The 27,740-nt window shown below is 39.8% G+C and overlaps 1 protein-coding gene across 7 annotated transcripts in view; it reads left to right on the forward strand.

Annotated features, from left to right (window-relative positions):
- The window catches only part of Dock4 (dedicator of cytokinesis 4), a 408,217-nt gene that overhangs the window by 271,834 nt on the left and 108,643 nt on the right, over positions 1 to 27,740 (forward strand). For all 7 annotated transcript variants that reach the window (XM_029484743.1, XM_029484744.2, XM_029484748.1 and 4 more), the window contains exons 16-23: positions 1,458 to 1,564; positions 16,075 to 16,231; positions 20,275 to 20,372; positions 20,470 to 20,553; positions 20,714 to 20,814; positions 22,263 to 22,344; positions 23,609 to 23,779; positions 27,359 to 27,551. In XM_029484743.1, the coding sequence (XP_029340603.1) occupies positions 1,458 to 1,564; positions 16,075 to 16,231; positions 20,275 to 20,372; positions 20,470 to 20,553; positions 20,714 to 20,814; positions 22,263 to 22,344; positions 23,609 to 23,779; positions 27,359 to 27,551 (993 nt within the window). The remainder of the gene's footprint in view (positions 1 to 1,457; positions 1,565 to 16,074; positions 16,232 to 20,274; positions 20,373 to 20,469; positions 20,554 to 20,713; positions 20,815 to 22,262; positions 22,345 to 23,608; positions 23,780 to 27,358; positions 27,552 to 27,740) is intronic.

Here is a 27,740-nt window from a genome sequence, read left to right on the forward strand (position 1 = left end):
AACGTCCACGAACTTCAGGTATTGTGTTAGCAAAAGGATGTCATACTGGGCGGATGTCTTCAACAGTCCATTCAACTCACTGATAGCCTAGGACAGTGGCCATGCTCTTAAACCATCAATGTCTTATTTTATGATGCATGGTTAATTTGAAAAGCCTATTGGCTTTGTTTCTTGTCTTTGTTAATTGTACTTGCTGTAGACTCTCGATTCTCTTTGTTTTTAATTGCATATTACAAACTACAGCTTTGTGGATCATGAGTTGCTGCACTGTTGTGGGGAAACCTGGTTCTTAATGCTTCTGCTGTAACTTTGATCGCTTTTAGAAATGTTAGTCTTTTCCCACCTTCTCTCTAGACTGGGTATCAATCATTTGGAAAGGAAGTCCTCTTCCTTTGAAGCACACATTTAGTGAGTTCACATATCCCGGGATGTCCTCTTGTTAGGGGCGCTACCCCCCTCCATCAAGTGGTGAGGGCAGTTGTTAGGGAAGAGTACACAACTAAAGCCCTTGAGTAATGGTCGAGATTTCCTGAACATCTAACTTAGTGCAGGTCTCACTGGGTTCCAGAGCTGAGCTGTTGTTATCAAAGATTATGATCCAATGCCAAGCTTATGGGAAAGAACCACACTACCGCTATCACAGGCTCCTGCCTGGAGCCTCAGTGACTACTCACATATGCACATACCAGGGGAGAATGCATGTGAACTGAAAGCCTTAACCCTTGCTCTATTTGGGGAGAAAAGCAGCCCTGCTAGGAGGACTGAGATGCCTTGAAAGTCCTAGAGCAAGCTGCTTCCAGTCCTTGGTCTCTATTTCCTTTCCTATAAATGACAGCCAGGATTCTCTGCACCAAGGTTGTCCTTAATCAGGTGTCTGGTGTCTGAAAAGTCCCCACCTCACTTCCTACTTGCAGGACACTATAGTCAGCCCAAAGTAAATGGCAGCTTACAATTTGTAGGGTTTTTCCCCCCAGGAGCCTTGGCCAAAGCTAGGGAAACAGCTCTACAGCAGCTCTGTCCTCATGCACTGACCAGGGCAGAGCTTGAAAGTTCTCTTCAGAGGCCCACTGACAAAGCTTGGCTCCTCACATCCATTCTTCCTCCATTAAACATTATTTGTTGAGACCTTACCATATCCCAGATCCCTTTTGATAAACAAACAAAACGGGAAGCTAAGTGCTGAGGGACTGGGGAAGAGATGAGGGCAGAAAGCAGTCCATGCATTGTCTAGAACATAATTTCAGCTCTCGAGTCCTATGAAGACAATTGGGCAGAGAATGTAACCTAAAGTTTCGGAAGCCCGCGTACAGCATTCAGAAAAGGTGTCTACCACAGAAGCTGTTCCCCCGTGTGTGAGGACCAGGCACGTGCAGGGCACGGGGCTATCTTTGTTGATGCTCTGCTTGTTGTATATCAGTTGTGTACTTCTAGTAAGCAAGCCGTTCCTCTCCTTACAGCAAAGGAGAAAGGAGAAAAGAAGTTGTTCGGTTTCTCTTTCGTGCCCCTGATGCAAGAAGATGGAAGGACTCTCCCAGATGGCACACACGAGCTCATCGTGCATAAGGTACCAGTGGTTCCTACTGATGATCGCCATCAAGAGCAGGGCATAGTTACTGGCTGCACATCTTCTAGCTTTAGAAAAGGGGAAAAGGACTAAAAATAGCACCCTTTCGAATAAGGTTAGAGACCAGGCATGGCAGTATAATCTTTAATTCCAGCACTCAGAAGGCAGATGCAGTTTTTCTCAAAAATCCTCCTTTTGCTGGTGAAGGCCTACCATCACCTCGCTCCAGGAGTCTTTTCTGCCTTCTAGGGGAAATAGAAACTTCCTGTGCTTCCTCCCTGCCTCCTGACTTGACCCTTATGTACACTCCTCTCTTTCTTCCTACTTCCTGTCTCAGGGATGAGGGAAGGTGCCTTCTCTCCAAAGCCAGTTCAACTTCCTGCCCCCAGGACTTCTTCCAGTGTTCTCTCTTCCTCCTGCATCTATAACTGGTTCCATGTCTAGCTATCCAGTCAGCATTTTTCTTCTTTCTTTAATAGGTACAGGTTTCCTCTTCTGTTCCTATCTCATGTAGAAACGGGTTGTCACCCACTCTCTCCACTGCTCAGTCCCATCAGTGGTTCATGATGCCACCATTCACCATTCACATGAGCTTCCACCATGTTGCTTCTGTTTAGCCACAGGCTAAAGACCCTGAGGATGGTGGTAGCGGGGCTCTATACCAGTGAGCTATACCACGAACTTTCCCCTGGTATATTTGGAAAGGGTCTTGCTAAGTTGCCTTAGGTTGGCCCCTGAAAGCAGTCTTCTTGCTTCAGCATCTTGAGTAGCAAATTATTACACTCATGCTTGACTCTGCCTGCCCAGGTACTGAGATCTTCTTATTTAAGATCTCTGGGCTTTTCATGTTGAAAAATCTCATGGATCAGACATATGATACATACACTTGTCTTTTTTTAGTGGTTGTTTTAGATTCACAGAACTGTAATATACCCATGTACGGGCTGGTTTTGTGTGTCAACTTGACACAAGCTGGAGTTATCACAGAGAAAGGAACTTCAGTTGGGAAAGTGCCTCCATGAGATCCAGCTTGGGGTATTTTCTCAATTAGTGATCAAGTGGGGAAAGGCCCCTTGTGGGTGATGCTATCCCTGGGCTGGTAGTTTTGGGTTCTATAGGAGAGCAGGCTAAGCAAGCCAGGGGAAGCAAGCCAGTAAGAAACATCCCTCCATGGCCTCAGCATCGGCTCCTGCTTCCTGACCTGCTTGAGTTTCAATCCTGACTTCCTTTGCTGATGATCAGCAGTGTAGGAAGTGTAAACTGAATAAACCCTTTCCTCCCCTACTTGCTTCTTGGTCGTGATGTTTGTGCAGGGATAGAAACCCTGACTAAGACAACCCATAAGTTCTTCTCCCAAGTCTTCTTACATTATAGCTATTTACATTAGTGAAGGCATATTAAGAGTAAATATATCTAAGGGATAAAATTTTGTTAGGGTAAAGGGTTTTTTTTTTGGGGGGGGGTGAGTTGTTTTGTTTTACACAGTAAATTTTCCACTAATGTCATCTGGCTATTCCTGCTCCATTCCAGACCCCACGTGGTATTTAGCAGTCCGCCGGTGACTCACTCACATGCCTCCCATCACTGCCCTCCCTCTGTACTGTTTCTTTACCCTCTTGCCTGCTTAGTAACTCTCTTCTGATTATGATTGAGCTTAAATACTCCCCTTTCTAGAAAGCCTTCCCTACCCCCAAGAGAACTGGTATTCAGTGGTCTTTAAGCTTTGACATAAGCTTAGACCTACGTCTAAAACACATGACTGCAGTGGTCTGGTGTGTGAGGCCTTCAAAACAAGGCCAGTGCCCCTTTCCTGGTTAGTACCCGGTTCCTGGTTGTATTTTTAATTCTGAAATGAAGTATGGGCAAATATTATGAATTTAATCAGTATTTAGTAATGATATTAGCAGTGACTGTCCCTGTTGAAAACTTCCCCAAATATACTTTGTCATTAAAAATTATTTAAATCTGGTTTTCATTAGCTAGTATAGAATTTCAAGTTAATGCTCTCACTTTCTGTACTTTCAGTTCAGTTCTCTACAGTCCTAAGCTGTGGATCCTGTATTTGATTAGCAGGCTGGGAATTCACTGGCATGATTTCTATGAATAAATGATACATGTGGATCTCCCCACCTCAAATCTAGCATGCTTCTGGATGCTACTGTTATGGAAGACTGTCAGGACTGACCACTGTGGTTCTCAGCCATGTATTTTTGGCTATAGTCAGCAGGTAGCCCAATACATAGTGCCCTGTTTACAACCTCTATCCCAATTGATTTCCAATGACTGCATGCAAGAGGTGTAGTCTCAATGATCAAGGCTACCTGTGCTACTTCAAGTACTTCTGTAAGTGTACAAAGGAGCCCATCTCTCATAAGATCTGACTTTAGGCCCAAATGTGGTCAAAAAGGTAATTCTTATCTCTAATATGGAATACATTAATGCATTTTAAGATGACCTATGTTGATTGCAGACTATTAAAGCAAATTATCTTTTACTTGGCTAGCAACATGCTTTTGTTCCCCCAATCCAGCAGCAGACTCAGGAATCTAAAGGAGTTGAGACAATTCTTCCCTGCATTCTTGCATTCAGTTCCTCTGAACTTTGCATTGATTAGTAGGAGAGTGTGTAGCCATTTGGGCTAAAAATTCTCGCTGCTGTGTGCCCCTATGAACAGCCTACCTTCTAAAAGAAGGTTTTTCTATTTATCTCTGCAACCAAATCCTGTTTCTCACCTTGAGTCCTTGCCATCAAATGAAAGGCTTTTGTTCTGCTACAGGCCCATGTACTGCGCTCCCTCTGGGCTAATCTACCCTCAGGTGTCCATCAGAGCACGGGTAATACATTGGCTATGCTTGTAGGTCCCATGACAGCACATGTTCCCTACTGAGAACAGTGAACTCTTGTTCTTATGTCCACACTGTCTTGCTCCATTCCTATACTGGGTTTGATGAGGAAGATATTACTTCTGCCAAATCCCAGAGTCTGGGGTTTCCCAGAATGCAAAGAATCTGTACCTCCCTATGTTGTGTCGTTTAGGGTACAACTAACCTTTTCCATACCAACAAGCCAGCCCCCTGACTACAGTGCACTACTCATATTTGTAGCCATAGAACCTCTAAGCTCTGACTCTGGTGTGCCTGCTATTTCCCGGTCCATAACCAGCAGTGCCAACCACACTTCATAGTCTCTCCCACTCTCAGCCTTTTCTAAAGTGGTGCCTGGTGCTTCCTGTTTGCTGTCTTCTGTTCATACTCTGGTTACACAACTCTCTCTCAGTGTGGGCCTTTCTCATACCTGGCTGAGCAATGTCTGGATATTTCATGCATTCTAGAAGAGAACTTACCACTGAGTACTCTCTCTGGTGAGTGAACTCTTGAGTGCTGCATTTCCTAGCAGGAGAGTGTGTAGCCTTTTGGGCTAAAAATCCTTGCTTTCCTGTGCCCCTCTCTTACCACCTACCTTCTAGAACAATTTTCCTATTTATGTCTACCATCAAATTCCATTTCTCTCCTAGAGTCCCTGCCATCAAATGAAAGTCTTTTGTTCTGCTCCTGGCTCGTGTGCCATGCTCCCTCTGCTCTTGTCTGCTTGTCCTGCCTAACAGCCAAGTCCCACAATTTCTTTTGTTCCCCGTGTTTCAAGATGTAGACTAGCAATTTCACTGTAAGACTCGAGTCTTACGTCTCATGAGATCATTTTAGTTACACACTCCTCTTGGGGCCCTGTGTCATTTTGTCTGCCATTCCTTAAGCTTTTGGAGAGAGTAATTTTTTCTCTCTAACTTGACAGTCTGAATTTAATCGAGAATGCAATGTGAAGCTCAGTTTTGTTTCCACAAAATTTAAAACTGATTTAAAAGAATAGTGGGGAAAGGCAGTGTTACATAGTTATGAAAACAAGCCTTGTTACTATCCTGATGCTGACACTAAGTAAGATCGCAACATTAGGCAAATCATATAAGTGCTTCAGCCACAATATTCTATATCATGGGATTGTTATGAAGGAAAATGTATATATGAAGTGTGGAGCAGTGCCCAATAAATACTTATAAGTGTTGCCTAAGTTTTCAAATGTGCAGTATCTCTACTATGTATTAATTATGCATGAGAAAGCCTTGAACAATAAAAGGTATGTGATAAGAATTTCTTTGTATTTTATTAAATTACTACCAAGAGTTATAAGCTTTTAAACTTACTTAGATGATGGGTAGAATATACTATCTGTCTTTCTGTCTCTTTTTCTCTGTTCTATTCTTAAAAGAATATCTTAAAATACCTTTTGTGCTCATGATGTTGCTCCTGCTCATGGTTATGTTTTATATATGAGGATGACACAGTTTAGCTATAGGAAGCTATTCAGATACCATGTCTCATACTTTGGATGCGAAGGTTTTAGTGTCCTGGGCTGGCGGGAAGGTGAAGCTAAGCAGGATTGGTGGAACTAACTTGGCCATTATGGCTGGCCCACAAGTAGACTCTTCATGGTATCCTGTAGAGCCAGAGCACAACCATCTGTCCAGAGCCATATGTCTGTAGTCAGCATCATGACAATAACAGGAATCCCAAGATGCTGACAGAATAATCCACGAGCCAATTAGTTAAGGGATGGAAGCTGTATTAAAAGATGGTTCTGTATGATGAGAATTTCCTCAGAAAGAGGCCTGGGAATAGCTGAAGTGAGTGTTCATCACATAGAAAATTACATAGATGTACAAAGGACATGACAGGCTGGAGATGGGAGATCAGAGCATGTTTCTAGCCCAGGTACACTTAAAGAATGGATTGAGTTTGGGTTCATGACTTAATGTGTCCCATGTTCTGATGAGGATCAGGGGGGAAGCAGATATGCAAGAGGCCAGAACATTCTCTTGCCTAAACAGTTTTCTAAGGAAAATATTTGAAGTATTTACTTTATAATTTTCTTTAAACTGTGCATATTTTCTGGAGTCTTTGTTCTATGTGATATATCTTGAAGAAACAAAAGAAACCATTTGGAAATGTGACAGAAGGAGAGAATGGTGAACTGTTTATTATATTGATGCCAGTACTTGTGTTTCAAAGCAATTTCTGGCAAGAACACCCTGTGATATTCTGACACTGTTTCTCAACTCACTAGAGAGGTTTTTGCTAAGGACTTATTTTAAAAAATCTATGTTTTTTGTATCTCACAAACTGGTCTCGAGTACAAGAGTTCTGCAGTTTAACTATTGCCTGTTATCAAGACACTGGCATAATATTTGAAAAAATATAGAGTGTAGTTCATATGAGTATGTTAAAAATATTTTAATTATTCAAGTGTGTGTGTGTATGTATGTATGTGTGTTTATGTGTGTATGTATTATGTGTGCATGCTGGCACCTTCAGAGGCAAGAAGAAGGTATCAGATCCTCTGGAGCTGGAGCCACAGGCAGTTATGAGACACCTGATATGGGTACTGGGAACACGACTGGGGTTCTCTGGAATGGCAATCATGCTCATAAGCACGTAGCCATCTTTCCAGCATCTAGCTTTTTAAATATATTTATTTGTGTGTGTGTGTGTGTGTGTGTGTGTGTGTGTGTGTGTGTGATGTTTGCATGTGGGGATGCACCTGTGTCATGGTTTACATATGGGGGTCAGAAGACAACCTTGCAGATCAGTGCTCATCCTCTGCCTTGCTGGAGGCTGGCTCTCTTGTTACTGTCACTGCATTGTCTACTCCAGGCTACCAGTTCTGTATATTTTAAAATGTTTTCACAATGTTTTAATTTAAGACCACCATTGTCTCTACAAAAATAGTATGCAAATCAAATAAAACAAAAAATATCATAATTCTATGTTACCATCTGCTAGCCTCTCAGCATGTATCCATTTAGATGTTTTGATATATGGATTTGTTAGACAAATGGTAATAGGTGATGCATAGTTATTTTAAGTCTACTTTTGTGGTTAAATTTTTTTCCAATCACTAGACTATTTTTTATTATTTATTCTTTCACAATCTACTACATGTATATAATGTATTTGGATTTTGTTCACTGTCTTCTCCCTCTTTTTTTTCTTCCCACTTCCTCTGGAAACTTTCTTCTTTCTACATTAAAGTTTTGTCTAGAAATAAGTAACATATCAGTTCTCAAACAATATTTGGACTGGTCAGCCTTGCCCAAAGTCAAGGTCACTTCAGGCTTTCTAGCTCCTGAGTGTTGTGTTAAATTAAACAGTCCACTGTTAGACAACACTCATGCAAAGACATGGAGCCACACATCCTTCAGAAGGTGCCTCAGTAGAGGGGCTTCACTGCTTCCCTTCCACACTCTTTAGCCTATTATTCAATGCAGACACGGGATGCCATTGGTAAGAGTGTGTTGTAGGTATCATGCGTGTCTTCAAGTTCACTGCATTGTACTCTGAGAACACCCAGTTCCTCATCAATAATCCTCTTGTTGAGTATGAGTATTAAATGACAGTACTTTACCCAGATAGATGGTTACAGTAGAGATGTGAAATGATAACTTTTAAACCCATAATTCCTTTTGCTTTTGCTAATTACCATTTTCTTTGTTAAACATTCCCTATTTCTTTATTTTGCCTTTTATTAAACATGGATTCTTTTCAAATACAATATAATCTAAAAAGAGTTTCCCCTCCTTCTACTCCTCCCAACTCCTCCCCATCTCCTCTCCTATGCAGATCTATTCGTTTTCTATCTCTCATTAGAAAAAATAAAAAAAACAGGCTTCTATGTTATAACAACAAAATTAAATATGCTAAGATAGAACAAAAAGCATCATATCAAAGTTGGACAAGACAAACCAACAGAAAAAATTACAAAGTCCCAAGAGAAGGCCCGGAAATCTGAGCTTCCCTCATTCACACACTCAGGAGTCCCATAAGAGAACTAATTGAACACTATAGTACTTTTGCAGAGGATCTGATGTAGACTCCTCTAGGCCCTGTGCATGGTGCTTCTGTCCCTGTTAGCTCATATGATTTGTTCAGTTGACTTACAGGGTCTTGTTCTCCTTGTGTCCTCCATCCCCTCTGTCTCTCCAGCTCCTTCTGCCTTCTCTTCTGTAAGGTTCCCTGAGCTCTGGGGAAGGATTTGATAGAGATATCTCATTTAGAGTTGTGTGTTCCAAGGTCTCTTTCTCTCTCTACATAATGTCTTGCTGTTGTTCTCCGTATTTGTGCCTATCTGCTGCAGGAGAAAGTGTCTATGATGATGCCTTGAATAAAGCACCAATCCATGAGTATAATAGAATATAATTAGGAATCATTTTATTGTTATTGTGTGTTTTTTTTTTAAGACCAGAAAGGTCTTACTCAAGGTCTCTGGGCTATTTAGACTCTGGTTCTTAGTCAACCAAGCAATGTCAGGTATGGGTTCTATCTCATGGAATGGGCCTTAAATCAGCTAGTGACTTCTACAAGGTTTATGCCACCATTGCACCAGCATAATTTGCAGGCAGGACAAAGGTTTTCTGGTTGGATAGGAGCTTACTTTTATTTATTTATTTATTTATTTATTTGCCTACAGAGTACCTTTTCATGTTATAGGCACTAGTACATGGAGGTGAACCAGCCTGACCTCTCCATGTTCAATGAGTTGTGTGGGTACCACTCTTCAGCCATGTGACCTTGATCTCTGTGGAGAACAACTTATTGTCCTATTGGCAACAATCTGGGTTGTTTGGAATTTCCATGGGACCCTGTTAATCAACAGCTCAAAAAGATGAAACCTGGTCCCAGCTCTGGAAGCTTCCTGTGATGATAAGAAATGGCCAGTAGTGATTCTGTCTCTCCCATTATTTGAAGATTTCATTCGGATTGTTTTCGTGTACTATACAAAAATTCCCACTGCACTAGGCTTCAATACTGTCCTCATATGTTATTCGCTTGTAGCTCTCTTTTCCCCTCATTCCCTCCCTTAATCCCATCAACTCTCCCCCTTCCTACGTGACCCTCCCATTCTCTTCCCCACTCTATGACTCCAGTGCACCCATAAAATCTATTCTTTTTCCCCAAGGAGATCCATTGTAACCCCCCTCTCAACCCCTAACTCCAGTCCCCTTTTCTATGCCTTACCACTCTGGGTCTATGGATTGTAACTTGGTTATCATTTACTGATTGACTAATACCCAGATATAAGGGAATGCATGCCATATTTGTCTTTCTGGGTCTGGGTTACATAAGTCAGGATGATTTTTTTTTTCTATTTCCACCCATTTGCCTACAGATTTCATGATGTCATTTTTTTTTTAAGTTGCTGAGCTCACTGTGTAAGTGTACCACATTTTCTTAATCCATTCTTCTATTGAGGGGCATCTAGGTTGCTTCCTCTAATTTCTGGCTATTATGAATAGTGCAGCAGTGAACACTGTTGAGCAAGTCTCCCTGTGGTGGGATAAAGCATCATTTGGGTATATGGCTAAGAATGGATCTTGAGGTAGATAGATTTGAATCTTTCTGAGGAACCATCATACTGATTTGAATGGTGCCTGTAATAGTTTTCCCTCCCATCATCAATGGAAGGGTATTCTTCTTGCTCCAAATCCTCACTACCATGAGGTGTCACTTGTATTATTGATCTTAGCCATTCTGGCAGGTATAGGATGGAATCTCAAAGTAGTTTTCATTTGCATTTCCCTGATAGCTAAGGATATTGAACATTTCTTTAAAATGATTCTCAGTCATTTGAACTTCCTCTATTGAGAATTCTCTGTGTGAACCTACACCCTATTGTTAAATAGAGTTATTTGGTTTTATGATATCATTTCTTGAGTTGGTTTTCATTATTTTGGACATTAGCTCTCTATCAGATGTGGAATTGGTGAAAACTGTTTCCCATTCTGGATGCTGCTGCTTTATCCAAATGATGTTGTTCTTTGCCTTATAGAAACTTTCAGTTTCATGAGGTCCCATTTATTAATTGTTGATCTCTGCATTGTTGGTGTACTGTTTAGAAAGTCTTTGTCTGTGCCAAAGTGTTCAAGGCTATTGCCATTTTCTCTTCTATCAGGTTCAGTGTATCTGGTTTTATGTTTAGGTCTTTGCCCCATTTGGAGTTGAGTTTTGTAGAGGGTGATAGGTATGAATCTATTTGCATACAGACATCCAGTTAACAGGCACTATCTGTTGAAGCTGCTGTCTTTTTCCCAGTGTATATTTCAGGTTTCTTTTATAAAAATTGGGTATTCATGTGTGGAGGTTTATGTCTGGGTCTTTGGTTCAATTTGATTGATCAACATGTCTGTTTTTATGACAGTGCCATGCTGTTTTTATTACTATAGCTTTCTAGTATAACTTGAGATTGGGAAGGATGGGACCTTCCACTGTTAGTTTATTAGTTCAGGGTTTGCTACCTTGGGTTTTCGTGTTTGCATGTGAAATTGAGAATGAGCATTTCAAGATCTGTGAAGAATTGTGTGGAATTTTGATGAGGGTTGATTGACTCTGTACATTGGTTTTGATATGATGGCTGTTTTTAATTGTGTTAATCCTACCAATCTATGAACATGGGAGATCTTTTCCATCTTCCTATATCTTCTCCAATTTCTTTCTTCAAAGACTCCTGAATTTGTTATCATACAATCCTTTCACTTGCTTGGTTACAGTTACCTCAAGATATTTTATATTGTTTGAAACTATTATAAAAGTGTGTTTTCCTGATTTCTTCCTCAGGTAATTCCTTGTTTGCATGTAGGAGGGCTACTGATTTTTATTTTATTTTATTTTATTGTGTGTGTGTGTGTGTGTGTGTGTGTGTGTGTGTGTGTGTGTGAGTTCATTGTGTATCCAGCTGCTTTGCTCAAAGTGTTAATCAACTGTATGACTTTCCTGGTCACTTTTGTATATTATCATATTCTCTTGACTTCTTCTTTTAAAGTTTTATCCCATTGATCTCCCCCAATTGCCTTACTGTTCTATATTGAGTAGGTATGAAAAAAGTGGACAACCTTCTCTTGTTTCTGATGTTAGTGGAATTGCTTTGTTTGTCTCCATTTAAGTTGATGCTGGCTGTAGGCTTGCTGTAAACTGCATTTATTATGTTTAGGTATGCCCCTTGTATCCCTGTTCTCTCCAGAACTTTTATCATGAAAGAGTACTGGATTTTGTCAAAGGCCTTTTCTGCATCTTATGAAATGATCGTATTGGTTTTTCTTTCAGTTTGTTTAGATAGTGGGTTACATTTTTCCTGGTTTTCATGTGATGCACCAAGCCTGCATTTCTGGGAGGAAGCCTACTTGACTGTGGTGGATGGTCTTTCTGATGTGTTCTTGGATTTGATATGCAAGTATTTTATTGAGTATCTTCGCATCTATAATGAAAATGTTTTTGTAATTTTCTCTTTTGGTTGAACCTTTGTGTGGTTTGGATATCAGGGTGACTGTGGACCTCAACATGAATTTGGCAATGTTCCTTCTGTTTTTGTTGTGGCATTATTTGAGAAGTATTAGTGTTAACTCTTCTTTGAATGTGTAGTAGAATTCTATGCTAACTCTGGCCCTGGCCTTTTGCCTTTTTTTTTTTTTTTTTTTTTTTTTTAGAGTTGGGGGTGATTTTTAATGACTGCTTTATTTCACTAGGGTTTATCCATCTGTTCAAATTGTTTATCTCATCCTGATTTAATTTTGGTAAGTGGTATCTATGTAGAAAATTATCCTTTTTTAAAAAAAGATTTGTTTCAATTTTATGAAGTACGGGTTTTTAAAAGTTTGCCCTGTGGTTCTCTGGATTTCTTTGGTGTCTGTCATTATGTCCCCCTTTTCATTAAGAACCATTTTTTTTTGTTTCATTGATTTTGTTTTTGTTGTTCTCTTTCTCTCTGTTTTATTGATTTCAGCCCTGAGTTTGATTATTTCTTGCCATCTCTCTTTTGGGGTATGATTTCTTCTTTTGGTTCTAGAGTTTTCAGACGTGCTGTTAAGTTGCTAATCTCAAACATTTGCCTGTCCTTGAAATCAGTTCATAACCCAGAATGGTCTTGACCTGACAGAGATCAACTTGCCTCTGCCTACCAAGTGCTGGGAATAAAGGTATACATTATGACTACCCAGCAATCTCTACAGTTCTTTTATTTTTCCTGTAGGCACATAGTGCTGTGACCTTGCCTTTTAGACTGTTTTTATTGTATCCCATGTTTGTTTATGATATATATTCATTTTCATTCATGCGCACTGACTCATTTTAATTTTTGTTTTTACCTGTTAAGACTTACTGTCCAACTATGTGGTCAATTTTGGAGAAAGTTCCAAAAGATGCGGAGAAGGTTTATTCTTTTGTGTTTGGGTGAAGTGTTCTGTAAATATCTGTCTGTGTCGTTTGTTTTATAATGTACACTAGCTCTGGCATTTCTCTATTTAGTGTATTAGATGACTTTTCTATTATGAGAGTGGGGTATTGAAGTCTCCCACTTTCAGTGTGTAAGGGTCAATATGTGTTTTAAGTTGTACTTGTATTTCTTTTACATACGTGAGTGTCCTTGTATTTGGAACATAGATGTTAAAAACTAACATGTCATTTCAGTGGATTTTTCCTTTCATGAATACGCAATGTCCCTCCACATCTTTATAGATTAGTTTTAGTTTGACATATATTTTGTTAGATATTAAAATGACTACAGCAGCTTGTTTCTTAGGTTAATTTGCTTGGAACAACTCTAAATGAATGTCTATTTTTAATGTTGAGATGTGTTTCTTGAATGCAAGAAAACAATGGGTCCTGTTTCCGCATCCATTCAGTTAGTCTGTGTCTTTTTATTGACAAATTTAGACCATTGATATTGAGAGATATTAATGAGCAGTGATTGTCTGATTCCTGTTATTTTGTTGGTGGGTGATGGTGGTGATGGTGTGTTTATGTGTATGTGGTGTGTGTTTAATTCCCTTTTTTATTTTTATTTTACTGGTCTGTTATTTATTCCTTGTGTTTTATAGTTATAATTAGCCTTCTTAGGTTGGAGTTTTCCCTCTAGTATCCTCTATATGGCTTTCCTGTTATTTTGTTGGTGGGTGATGGTGGTGATGGTGTGTTTATGTGTATGTGGTGTGTGTTTAATTCCCTTTTTTATTTTTATTTTACTGGTCTGTTATTTATTCCTTGTGTTTTATAGTTATAATTAGCCTTCTTAGGTTGGAGTTTTCCCTCTAGTATCCTCTATATGGCTAGATTTATAGATAAATACTGCTTGCATTTAGTTTTGTTATGGGTTATCTTATTTTTTCCATCTATTTAATTTTGCTGGGAATAGTAGTCTGGGCTGGTAACTGTGGTCTCTTAGAGTCTGCAGCACATCTATTCAGGCCCTTCTGGCCCCTAAAGTCTCCACTGAGAAGTCAGCTGAATTCTTGTAGTTCTTTTTATGTTACTTTGTCTTTTCTTTTTTCCAGCTTTAAATAGTCTTTCTTTGTTCTGTACGTTTAGTGTTTTGATTATTATGTGCCAAGGAGACTTTCTTTTCTCTTCCAATCTATTTGGTGTTCTTTATGCTTCTTGTACCTTTATAGGTGTCTTTTCCTTTCTAGGTTAGGAAAATATTCTTTGATTTTGCTGAAAATATTTTCTTGGCCTTTGAGCTGGGTTTCTTCTATTCTTATTATTCTTAGATTTAGTCTTTTCATAGTGTCCCAGATTTCCTGCATGTTTTATGTGAGGAAATTGTTAGAGTTAACATTTTCATTTTCCAATATTAGCTATGTCTTCCATCATATCTTAAGCACCTGAGATTCTGTCTTTCATCTCTGTTCTATGTAAGCTATCTTCTGTAGTTTCTGTTCTCATTCCTAAAATTTTCATTTCCAGCATTGGCCTCTGGGTTTGTTTGTTTATTTTATTTTATTTTATTTTATTTTTATATAGATTCTACTTCTATCTTCAGATCTTGGACAATTTTATTCATTTCCTTGCACTGTTTCTTTGTGTTTTCTGGATTTCTTTAAGGAATTTATTAATTTCTTCTTTAAGTATCTCTACCATCTTCATACAGGCTATTTTTAGGTCTTTTTTTTGGGCTTTGGGAATCTTGCAGTAGTCATTGCTTGCTGTGCTGGGGCTTCTTGGCCTCAGTGGAGATATACTGTCTTAGCTGATATTGTTTGTGTTTTTATGCTGACATCTAGGCATCTGGTATTGGGGTGATTATAGGTCTGGATGATGGTATCAGGTTTGTCTCTATTGGGTGGTGCTTTGTTCCTTGGTTTCTGTTTCCTCCCTGGACTTTAGAAAAATATGATGGATATATATATATATATATATATATATATATATATATATATATATGTGTGTGTGTGTGTGTGTGTGTGTGTGTGTGTGTGTGTGTGTGTGTGTGTGATGGCTGTGTGCTGCCTGGTAGGAAACTTTCTGAGGACCCTCAAAAAGTGGGGTCAGCTGGTGTAGTTTCAGGGTGCACCTGCTAGTGCTGAAGGCTGAGATAATGGGTGAGTTGGGGGAAGAAAGGTTTAGGGAGAAGATCTTTGTCATCTTTTGAGAATGGCATCACAAAGAAAAGGGATACCACTGCAGATTTTTTACTACAGAGCTAGGGATGAAATTTGGGGGATTAGATCTGGAAGAACAGAAGTAAAGGTATGGATCCACAGTCACCCTACTTGATGTGACCCTTGTGTTAACGGGGGTGCCTGCTGGGATTGGGGGCTGGAACAAAGCAACAAGCTAGAGGAGGGAGGTTAAAAGGGGAAGATCTGTAGATCCAGAAGAGTTGGGAAGAGGCATCAGGGAAGGCTGTCACAGCTGTTGCAGAGCTGTGGATGAGACTTTGAGGAAAGAGAGGAGAGGAGAAGATCTGCAGATAGCCTACCTGGTCTTATGAAAAGCATGGCCTGTGGGTTAGCAGGGGTGCCTGCTGGAGCTGGGAGCTAGGACAATACAACAAGTGGAAAGAGGGAGGTTAAAAGAGGAAGATCTATGGGATCCTGATAGCAGCAAGGTGGCAGAGAAGACTGCCACAGGTGTTCTGAAGATGAGACTGGAGGATTGGATTTGGGAGAACAGAGCTAACATTTTCTTTGAAATGAAGTTTTGCATCACACCATGGGACAGTTAAACTACCTAAAATACTGTTTCTGTAACTAGTAGTTTTCAAAGTGATAATCGTTCAACAGCTATCAGATGTCATGTTTGAGAACTGTAAGCATCTTTTGAAAAAAATCTTCTGATCATCATCAAAAGTGATTTCTTTGGCATTTGCAGTATTTCCCAGACCATGGTAAAGCCTATAGTCTAAGTTTCCTAAGAAGACAATGATGTTTTAAGGAAGGATGACAGAAAATCTGGGTGGCTCAATATCTTGACAGGTTCATTCACACTGGGAGTAACAGAGCTCAACTCAGATTGATCAGAGTCCAAATTTCATATTGAATTCTTTTATGGATTTTCCTTAAAAGCCAAATTCTGTTTATAATGCTGTTCAGAATGTTTCCAGTTCATAAATGCTAGAAGAAAGGATTAATGGTAGAATTATGCTTAATAATTCTTCTGAGGTCTCACCTCCCATTCTTAATATTTTTTTCACAGTGTGAAGAAAACACAAACCTTCAGGATACTACCCGCTACCTCAAGCTCCCGTTTTCCAAGGTCATCTTCCTTGGAAACAATAATCAAACCATGAAGGCCACAAAGGAATCCTTTTGGATAACATCATTTCTCTGTTCCACAAAACTCACTCAAAATGGTAATGTACGATACAAGCCCTTCGACCTAAGGGCACGTGGGAACTGTGTGTATTTTGGTAAGCATATTCGGCAAGGATTAAAGTATTTAAGAATCTTGCACTAGAAATTATCTGGATTCTTTTGTGTAGGATTTCTAATCAAAAGAACAAGTAGTGACTCCATTTGAGCAATTTAATGACTTAAGAATTAGCCCAGTGTTGAAACCCAAATGTCAACTAACTCTTCGAATAAACTATTAAAAACCAACTGCACTTAAATCAAGAAAAGATGAAAAGTGCCACCACCTGAAATCTCCTATTTTATAGCACCATAAGCAGTGCTAATTGCAGGCTTTAGAATAAAGCTTGCTTTTTGACTTGTTTAATTAGATGGATACTGCTTTTCTTCCATAGCATTACTTCTTATGTCACTAATTGTTTAGCAAGTTATGATTAATAAAGCAAGCACATATCCTTGGCAAATCGTTATGAAAACTACATCTGTAATGAAAGAAGTAAATTAAACATTTCTGAATTTTTCATGGTCGCCATACACAGCTTCTGGCTAGTACCCTGAATACTGCCGTATTAATAAATTAGATGAAATGTGTTGAGAGGGATAGCTTCATTATAAAGCACTGTATTTCATGCAGCTCCTATACCTAAGCTTTTTTTTTTCTTTTTCCTTTTTTTTTTTTGGTATTATGGAACACTTTGTATAAAGAAGTAACTGTCTTAGAATATAGTGTCAAAAAGGCAGCAAAACAGAGAGAGCACTGCAGTATTGACCCTCTTTTAATTTCCTCTCAGTAGCAAGTCTACTGTATTTACATAAAACACAAAGTTGTATTAAGCTTTCCTAGACTTTATTAGTATCCAGTACTTAATGGTTTGACTTGAATTTGAACTCTACTGACATAATTCGGTAACTATAAATAAAGCATTTACCAACCCTCGAGTGTTTGCTGTGGAAGTTATGAAAATAATAAAGTCAGCTAGCTCCTTGGACAAAATTTATATTTATCCTATATAAGGTATTTGTGTGTCTTTGTAGCTCTTACTGTTAATTAAATGACCTAACTGGAATGGTTCAGGATTGGATTTATTGAATATTGTTGGTATAACCGCAAACTTTCTGGCTTAAAATGACAGAAATATATTACTCTATGGATCTGCAGTCCATTTCATGTAGTGATGCTGTTGTAGAGGAAAGTCTTTTCCTTATCTTTCCTAGTTTCTAGAAGCCATTTGCATTATTTGGATCATGGTCTCTACCTTCTTCCTTAGAAGTTATCAATTCAGCATCTACCAATTTCTCTAACTCTGACCCTCTACAATTTTTACCATTCCTTTCTGATTACATTTTCTTGGAAAACATAATTCTATCCCCTTATTTGTCAGAAATTTAAGCATATTACAAATTTTCTTTGTCAATTTAAGGTAAACATTAGCATCTCTAGGAATTAGGGCTTCCTGAGGGCTGTTATTCTGCCTACCACACAGGTAATCTTAATGACAAAATTGCTTGTAATTTTTTACAGTTCTAAGGATTATGGTGTTATAATTGTAAACACAAGAAAGGAGAATCCTAAAGACTCAAAGCTGCTTCCCTATAAAACCAAGAGAAAAACTATGTTGTCTTGTTTAATGTTATCAACTCAGAATGAGCAAGAGAAAAAAACCAACAACAACAAAAAGAAACAGTGTGTTTCAAGAGATAGCAAGGTTCTTGTGGCCAGTCAGTTTGTCTTTCTGAAATTTGCATACTAGGTGTACATCTCCATCTCAAAACAAATTGAAATTAAGTTGCAGTTCCAAATCAGAATTAAATTGGTATGCATTCGTTTTACTTGACTTGGAAAAGACAGAGATTCCATTTCCACTCCCACTGGACAGTTAACAAATGATCTGGTTTCAAGGAGTAGTCTTTAAAAGCAGATCTGCACTCAGGATTCCTGCTATGTGTACTCTTCTTGATGTATGGAATCCAGCATTATTGGCTAGTTCTCCAAATCCAACCAGATCACTCTTCAGGTATTTCTGATGGTCAGATCAAGTAGATTCTTTAAACTTCTTTACAAGAATAGGAGGCTAGGTCTGTGGTACACATGCCCGCAATTCTAGCACTTGGGAGGCTAAAGCAGGAGGATCTTCAAGGTTATCCTTCCTACCTCATGAGCAGCCAGCAAAGGCTACATGAGACCCTGTGTCAAGCACACACAGACACATACACAAATTGTTATGGAATAAATTAATTCTTGTTTATACTTGGTAGGTCAGATGCATAGAGTATATTTAATAAATGCTACTTGATAGGATATAGAAAATTAATAATTTGAGTGGTAGAACATTGCTCCTGCTGGACATCCAACATACCTTCAGATGACTAGAGCAGACGGTGAGATGACAATTTTGCCTTAACTCTTAATGTTTTACGTACACAGCTGATTACAGCTGCTGAAGTTAGAACCTGGACCCTGATAGCCCTAACAAATTAGGCTTGACCACCCACTTGTCATAGTCCAGGGAAGTTAATAGTGAAGAGGAGGCTTATTTAATGCAGCTGCATTGGGATTAGGAATGAATAAAAGTTCTGGTGAGCTCCCAAGTCTGTCTTTAGGGTCCTATCTTGAGGTTTTGGTTTAGGTAGAGAGCATAGGGTATACTTAATGAGTAATGCCAGTCAAGGTGTGGTCCTTTCCACCATCATTGCCTCTGCTTTAGTCTCTCTTACAAGGTGTGACACGTTGTCAGAATGATGTGAAATCTCTTCCTGAGAGACAAGATTCTCCTCTGGGTGGCACCACACTGCAAGACTTTTCTTTCTCCCAGGATAAGACTTCGGGAGAAATTTCAGTTTCTTCAGGGCCATTTCTTCAATAGTCTGATGCCTAAAGAGAGGACACAACTGTTTCTTTAGAATATATTGACCTCTACAGGGATCATCACATGGACAGACATAACTAGTGTGCTCTTTAATTCACTGAAGTATGAATGGGCCCGTCTGAGATTCTTTGACCTGCTTCTAGAAAATGTTGGAATGCCTGTATACGCTTCCCCACAGTAACCTCAGAAATGTTCTTTCCTTTCCACACTCTTGACATTGCTCAGTGCTCTGATGTCCTTCGTTTGCCTCTACTTTAAAGCTGGCAGGTTCCTCTGCCCCATGCCTTCCCTATCTTGGCAGGTCTTACTGGCCTTATTGATCTCTATATCCCTTGATCCTTTGGAGACTAAGGAAGCTTTGGCCATGAGATCCTCTCCTTGAGGCTATCTAAATTCTCCCCAAGACAGGTAGAGGCCAAGTTTGTTTCTTCTAGTTCTTGAAAAGCCTGTTGGACTCTGAATCCACCTGTCAGTTTCAGAAAGGAACTGGAAGAGGCAGGGCTATGTGCTTCTTCATAAGCTGTGGTAGAAAATGGACTGGGAGGGCACTCTTAAATCCAACGGTTCACTAGATGGTATGTTGGTACTTTGGCCTTGTTGTCACAGTACACTGACAATGTGTGTTCCTAAGAATTGAGTTACCTTAAACAATCAAGAAGGCCTTCATTGCTGGAGTCCATTGCTAGACTGTGTTCAGCTGTCTAAGCATGAGTCAAGCAGGTTCCTACCTGTCTGGAAACCCCACTCTTACTAGAAGGTAGCAGAAAAGGTTACAGCAGATATCTGTTGGCTGCTTATACAGTTCTTAGCACTGGAGATGCAGTTGGGTCATATTCATCTCGACTCTCTTTGGATTTTACAGTCAACCTTGGACGTCGAAACCTTTAGGTAAAAGACAAGTGCTTCTGTGAGGTAGGAACATGTAGAAGGCATGGTGATCCTTCCTGGACCGCACCATCTAGTTGGAGAACTAAACAATGAGCAGGAGCTCTGGGGAGTAGAGGAGATAATGAAAATACGTTTAAGTAAATGCCATCCTAGAGTAGAGAGGCTAGTGCCGGTGAGGGGACTGGGTAGTAGTGCATGTAGGAAGTCAGCTTTTACCAGTAGAGCACACTGTTCCTGAGAGGGGCTGTCCTCTATGAAAAGCAATTAATCTTCCTTTTCTGTTTGAAAAGGTGATATGCTTGACCTTTTGAAATGGAGAACCCACCCAGACAAGATCACAGGCTGTCTCTCTAAGTTAAAAGAAATCGATGGCTCAGAGATAGTAAAGGTATATCCATTGTTTCATTACCACTTGGAAACTCAACCACTCTGGGAGGATGACACCCTGGGTCTTACTCATTTGCCTTTACCTCTTTAATCCATAGTTTCTCCAAGACACACTGGATACCTTGTTTGGAATATTAGATGAAAATTCCCAAAAATATGGGTCTAAAGTGTTTGATTCTTTGGTAAGTTTACATTTTCTTAATAATATAACAGATAAGTGTGCCTCTCCATCCTGGCTGTTTCAGAAATGGCCACTTGATGATGTAAGAGTTTATTTACTTATTTTGAGCAGACAAAGAAAAGATTGGCACTGGGTTCTGTAACACTCAATTTTCTCCTTAGGTCCACATAATAAATTTGCTACAAGATAGCAAGTTCCATCATTTTAAGCCTGTCATGGACACTTACATTGAGAGTCACTTTGCTGGGGCACTTGCATACAGGTAAGACCCTTTACCTTGTAACTGCCTTAGGAATCACACTCGTGCTAAAGCTTAAGCAGCTGCTTAGGAAGAAATTGCTGTAAGGGAACATAGGCAGATGTGAACCCCAGCCAACAAACCCTGTCTCTCCTCCTCACACACCCCTGTTCAGTGGTGATAACTTATTTTGATTAAAAGGAAAGGGGGTTGGGAGAGCTTGCTGAAGTCTGATCCTGGAACCTGGTGCCTTTCTTCTCACCTCCCTTTCACCCGGTGTGCTCTGGTCTAAGATGCCAGATCCTTGTCAATTTTGCTGCAAGGAGTCCTGTTTTTACTGCACTCCTTGTATATGACTTAAAGGAATAACTATGAGTGCAAAGCAGCCCTTGCCTTCATCCCTGTCCCAAGCACTTGTTCGCCTATTAATATTCACAGAGGCCCTACCTATTACCAGGTGCCTTGTTCTGTGCTCTAATATACATACCTTGTCCCTGGCCTCAAGCCATTTAGCCATTGAAGTCTACTGTTAGATAGTAGCTGCCTCTTTTCCAACAGTGCAACTTATGTAAGTAGCAGAGGGCATGAGTGATGTCCTACTTCAGCTCTGCTAGCCTCCAGAAAGCCACTAATAATCGCCCGAAGGTAGCTGCACACCAGGCTCTATACAGTGTGTTCTTATGTGAAGACTTTGTCCCTGACCAGTAGAATTGGGATTATCTAAATAGAGACCAGCAAGCTAACTCTAAACACAGGTGGATTGTTTCTCTCTCTCTCTCTCTCTCTCTCTCTCTCTCTCTCTCTCTCTCTCTCTCTCTCTCTCTCTCTCTCTCTCTCCTTTCTTTCTACCTTTAAAAAAAGAAGAAAAACTACCACTTGAATTAGAAAATAAAAATTAGCCAGCATTTTTGTCAGTGAGATTGTAATACTAAAACTTGTGGGTTGTTCTTTAGTTTTTGTTTTGTTTCCTAAAATAAATTAAATATAAACCACTAACAAGAAAGCAGCTTTCTCCCCAGGAAATGCTTCTTCAAGAGCACACTTTGATGGTGAGAAAGTTGGCCTGGTAAATGCAGGAATGTAGCTTGGAGTGGAATAGTTTGTCTTCATGCCTCCCCTGCCTTTTACCTGCATCTAAATAGCAACCACTTTGCAGTACTCACAAGATTTGAAAGGAAAGAATACTGATGAGCAGTTGTTCAAGATGGCTCATGACAGCCCTAATTCTAGGGTCAACAGGATACCTACAGACTGAGGGCCATCGCAGGGGGCCACAGTATGTTTCCATCTTAAGTTTCAAGACAAGTAGTGACCTGCAGTTTCAATAAAGTTGTTCTAGAGCAACCTAGCAGGGGAATGTGAGACCTTACAGAGAAAGACTAGTCTTCCTGATATGCACGTATGCTGAGTTTATTGCCATTTAATTGAGAATTAGCCATTCTGCAATCTGGGCATTGCTCCCTGTGTTTTAGAGATCTCATCAAAGTGCTCAAGTGGTACGTGGACAGGATAACGGAAGCAGAGCGCCAGGAGCATATCCAGGAAGTGTTGAAGGTAATAACACGCTGTTGAAAACTGATGACAGAGTCTCGCAAAGCTGTTACGTGATGATTGGAGACTAATTGGTTCTTCTGCACAGACAGTAATTGGTGATGATACATTACTGACGTTCCAATTCAAGGATCTTAATCAGTTTATGACTGCTCCAGAGCTGATGAAACTTGAAAGGGTCTTTGCCAGGCCTGCCCAGAGGCACCTGCTGGGGATTGAATCCTGCAGAGATGATGTCCAGAATGGGCAGGCAGGAGAGGGAACATGGGAAGAGACTGGAATGAGCAGTTAATTAAACTTGGAAATTTTTTGCCTATTTCACACCCTGACAGAGACCTAATGAGAACCCTTTAGCTTAAGTTTTAAACGACAGTAGGCTCGATCACCTAAGGGATCACAATGAAGGAACCTTATGTTGTACTGGGTCTCCTGGTTTAGTAACTCCCACATCTCTAGACCCAAGATATTAACATGGTCTTCAGACATGTTGAAGAATAAAATTTCCCCAGCTACCAAATCCTTTCCCTCTCCTTCCTACTCCTTCCATTTCCCAATCTCTGTATGAGATAGGGTCTCATTAGGTAACCATGGATGAACTCCAACTCTCAATGTTCTTGTGTAATCGTTTTAAGTAAAGAATGAAGATTTGGGGCAAGGGATATAGTTCAGTAGTATGTGTTTGCCTAGCAAGTATCAGGCTCTGGGCTTATCTCCAGTACTGCCATGGGGCGAGGGGATGGGGATATATATATATATATATATATATATATATATATATATATATAAAGTTTGTCTGTCAAGGGGTTTCCTAGCCCTAGCCGTCCTTTGATTCATATTGAGACTATACTTTGTGGTGTCAGCCTATACATAGATAATGCATACATAAAGATTATAAAACAGGTACTTTCTTTCATTTTATTCACTTGGTCTGCTTGGAAGTCAAGTGCTAAGTGGCAAACTACTTTTGAAAATATTCGTTACTTCATCGGCTAAATTAAAACAAAATCTATTTGAAGATCAAAAATATTCAGTGTTTTAACTTTGGAATTATAAAGAGTTTTTAACATGTTTTGCTTCTTTGGCATCAAAGAAGAATGGCTTTTCCACTTTAAGTATATATCACTCAAACATCTCAGGGTAGCTCAGTTTCGGGATGAATTATTTAAAAGTCTAACACTGTTCTGTAATATTTTTTTATGCTATGTCATTGTTACATAAATACTCTCAGAGTCCTTTGAAGCTAACTTTCTAACACTCTTGTTTCAAGGCACAAGAATACATTTTTAAGTATATAGTTCAATCCCGAAGGCTGTTTTCCCTTGCCACCGGAGGGCAGAATGAAGAGGAATTCCGCTGCTGCATCCAGGAGCTCCTTATGTCTGTCCGCTTCTTCCTCTCACAAGAGAGCAAAGGGACTGGAGCTTTATCTCAGTCGCAGGTAACTGTTTTCCATCCCTGCTGAATAGAAGAAAGCAGGGAGTGCAGTTTGTTTCCTTTTACCTGCCAGCTCGGTTGAGTAGCCTTGCTCCCTTTTTCCTGTTTTTTGGCCATCATCAGGATGAGACTTTGACGTTCCCTGGGCTCTATGGACTGGCTTAACCTAAGCAACTCCATTCCCCACATCCCATGCTAGAATAGAGACAGTTTGCATCAGCCATGTTTTCATTTACTCGAACACATTCATTCAGGTGGCTTGACACTGTCACCCTCAACTGGGAGACAGAATGTCTCTAGAACCTGGTTCTTTACCCCAGCCTCATTGCTTTTTAATCTATCAACTTGAGAATCATCCTCTTGGACAATGCTAAATTCACATGTCTTCTTCTATTTTACTTGCTATCACCTTCCTGGGACTGATCTAAGATCATGCCAAGCCAATGCTGCAGATTCTATTACTGAGAGTCGCCTCACATGCGTTTATCTATGCATGTGTGCCTGGAGTGCATACCTGCACCAATATGTTGTTGGCCATTTTGAGACAGGGTGTTTATTACTTAACCTAGTCTGGCCTCTACCTCTCAAGGGCTGGAATGGCAGATGTGAACTAGCATGCCTGGCTCTGATTTTCTTTTTCTATTTGTTTTTGGCTTTTTTTTTTTTTAAGTTCTGAATCCATCAACATTCAAAATAGCATTGCCTTTTATACATTCCCAGAGACAATTCTTAGTGTTTCTCTATCTTTTCTTAATCCTTCTTGTATATTTTTAATTTTGATGCCTTGGTTAAGAGCTGTCAGATAGAGAGGCAGCCTCCCACCATCCTCTGGAAACTTAAAATCTTGGAGAACTAGAGCTTTAATATGAAGATTAAAGCAAACTGGGTCTTAAGGATGCTGATGTCATCTGGAGTCATGTGGTAGGTGGCATGTGGCAGGCCTACCATACAGTGTCCTAGCACTAGAACTCACAGTCCTTTGGTTACACCACTGTACTTTTCCCGACTGCTTACACAGCTAGTCTTGTTATTTATTCTCTTCCTTACAGATGTGGACTTATCTTCCACCCGGGCCATCATATAACAAGCTCTTTTAAATGTCATTTTATACTCTGTAGTTAGCAGTCCAATCCCAGCACCAGGGAACTTACCGGAGACCTCAAAGGCAAGCTTTCACCTTGCCAGAGCTGATTTGATTTGTAGCAGCTGATAATTTGAGGAGGATAATCCAGTATGCTTACCACAGAGGTCTCAGAATTTACTACTTTGTGATTAAGGTTTCACCCTGAAACATCTCTATTAACTGTTGTTAATCACAGAGACCACATCTGTTTGCTTTGCACCTGAAAAATATCTTCCTATTCTTAAGAGTAACGTTAAATTATTGTTTATCACTTCTTGGAGATCTACGACATTTTTCTTACTCTTTTAAAACTACAGAAATCTTTCTGTACCTTCACCGTATCTCCTGTGAGTCCTAGCATTCCCTAAGGTACCTCCCATTGCTATGATTCTGCAGTGGGTAGCAGCCCCGATACTTCTCTACCATTCTGACTTTCATTAGTCTTGCTTTTTAGAGTATTATTCCACAGTTGAGCTTTAGACACAGCTTTGTTACTTCTTAAAGTATATAAAGTTCCTAAAAAAGCTAATAACCCTACTGAAGGAATTCTTTACTCTGTATGCTGTTTATTTATATGTGTGTGTTCGTTTTAGATTTATGCAAAGTCACAGTTAATATAAGATTATGAGATATTGGTTTTCTTTAATAAAAAAAAAAGGGGGACATTACTTCCCAATATTTTGGTGGTGAGGTTAATGACACATTTCTTCCCATTCCAAGTTCACTGATGATCCTACACTCCTCCTAAAGAAAGGAGGAGGGCAAAAGTTTGGTTAATGAGAGAGGTTAGTTTTCTACTGCTGCTAACATATCTTAGCTTGATGGCCTTAAGCAGCTTTTGAGTTGCAGTTTTATAGGTCAGGAGTCTACTCAGGCTTAGTTGAATTCTTTCCTAAGAGTTTCCCAGAGTCGAAATCAGAACTTGATTTCTTATCTGAAGCCTTTGAATAAGAACAGGACTGTTTTTTCAGGGTTTTGGTAGAAATTGTGGGGTCAAGGACCTCTCCCTGCAGGCTGCCAATACAGGCTGGGGGTATGGGAGGTAGTCTGTCTTCTCGAGGACACTCAGAATGTTTTTTTACATATGGTTGTTTCAAATCCAGCAGCCATATGCTGTGTTCTGTCCATGCTCTCAATCTCTCTAAGACTCCTGCAATGAAATAAATAAAACAAAACAAAAACCTAAAGGTTTATGGTTAGGGTAAGCCTACCTATATAGTCTCCATATTTAAGAGTCACCTACATAGGTAGCATCTTTCATTTTTTTCTGCAAAATCTCTTTGGCAATGCAACATAATGTAATTGCAAAGCTACCAGGGACAAAGGTCATGATCAATCATCTTAGAATTGCATCTACTTTATCCAGAGCCAAGGATCATTCTGGCCTACATTTTTAAACTATGTTAAAAGCAGAAACTGAGTTTGCTCGCTTGACATTGTGGGAGTCTTTCCCACGTGAGTTACAACCCAGCACAGATGCTGATTCCTAGAGACAAAGGGACCGTCTTAGTACTCTATCAAGTGGGCTAAGGGATTGCTACCCAATGAGTCTGCCTATCAGTGGGGCAAGGGACTGCTTCCCAGTGGGTCATCTCACCTTAGGCTTGGTAGGAAGATTCATTTATTCCTCTTAGCCAAAGCCCAACTTGGCAATGAGTCCTGAAGAGCCCTACCATGTCAGGCAGGACGGAGAACCAGCTCGGCTGTGTTGCCACTTCCCATTTCATGTACTGACTCCTGCCCCAGAATTTCCTGGAAAAGAAGACGAAGGGCAAAAAGGGTAAAGGCCCCAGACCTTGCTGCAAGTTCCTTGTAATTATTTTTCTCCATTTGTCTCAGGGCATAGGAAGGTCAAAACCAAATTGTACTTTTATTTTTATTTTCAATTATAACCCTTAGCTTATCCCAGGGCAGCTGGCTTCCTGCCCTCATCATAAAGTATTTCTTGCTTTATGCTTTTTAGTGGTCATATTATAAAGGTACCTTACATTTCAGGGACACCAAGATACATTTTTCAAGTAAAAAAGTATAATAAAGAACTCAGGAATATGTTAAGGGATACAGGAAGGGGATAATTTGACTTTTTTGTAAGCAGAGCGATTCATTGATTTTTTTTTAATTTATTTTATTCCATTTATGTGACACAATTCTTTGCCAAGTACACCAAAGTTTACATAGATACAGTCTTTAGCAGGGAATACCAAGTTCCTCATTTTAAGAATAGTCAAGCAAATGCATAGTGTTTTGAAAAAACAATCATGAAGCTTTCATTTTGAAAGAGAAAGAAATCACAATAAAATATATTTGAAAATATTAGGGGCTATGGTTGTAGCCTTGTACCCCTGTGGTTGTCTAGGCTACACAAAGGTTCTATCCTCAGGTCCGATAAAAACTTGTGCCATTTTACATCTTGTTTTCCACGGGATCAGTAATTCCTTTGTATCCCTTCTTTGTTTTAAGGCTGTGTTCCTGAGCTCCTTTCCAGCTGTGTACTCAGAACTGTTGAAGCTCTTTGATGTCCGGGAAGTGGCCAACTTGGTCCAGGACACCCTGGGCAGCCTACCTACCATCATGCATGTGGACGATTCTCTGCAGGCAATTAAGCTTCAGTGCATTGGCAAAACTGTCGAGAGCCAGCTCTATACCAACCCAGGTATGGTGGTGATGCCCCATGGTCAAATGCTGTGTCTAGAAAGCCCTTCTTCATGCCTCGTGGCCAACGGTCACAGAAGCAAATAAAAATCAAACATACGTTCCCAAAAGTATTATAATCTCAATGGGAAATGTATGTATCAGTCAGATATTAAAGTGTGGCTGCCAAAATATCATTTCTAGACTGAAT

The sequence above is a fragment of the Mus caroli genome, unplaced genomic scaffold (assembly GCF_978045245.1).
Source record: "Mus caroli unplaced genomic scaffold, Mus_caroli_1 scaffold_14, whole genome shotgun sequence".
NCBI lineage: Eukaryota > Metazoa > Chordata > Mammalia > Rodentia > Muridae > Mus > Mus caroli.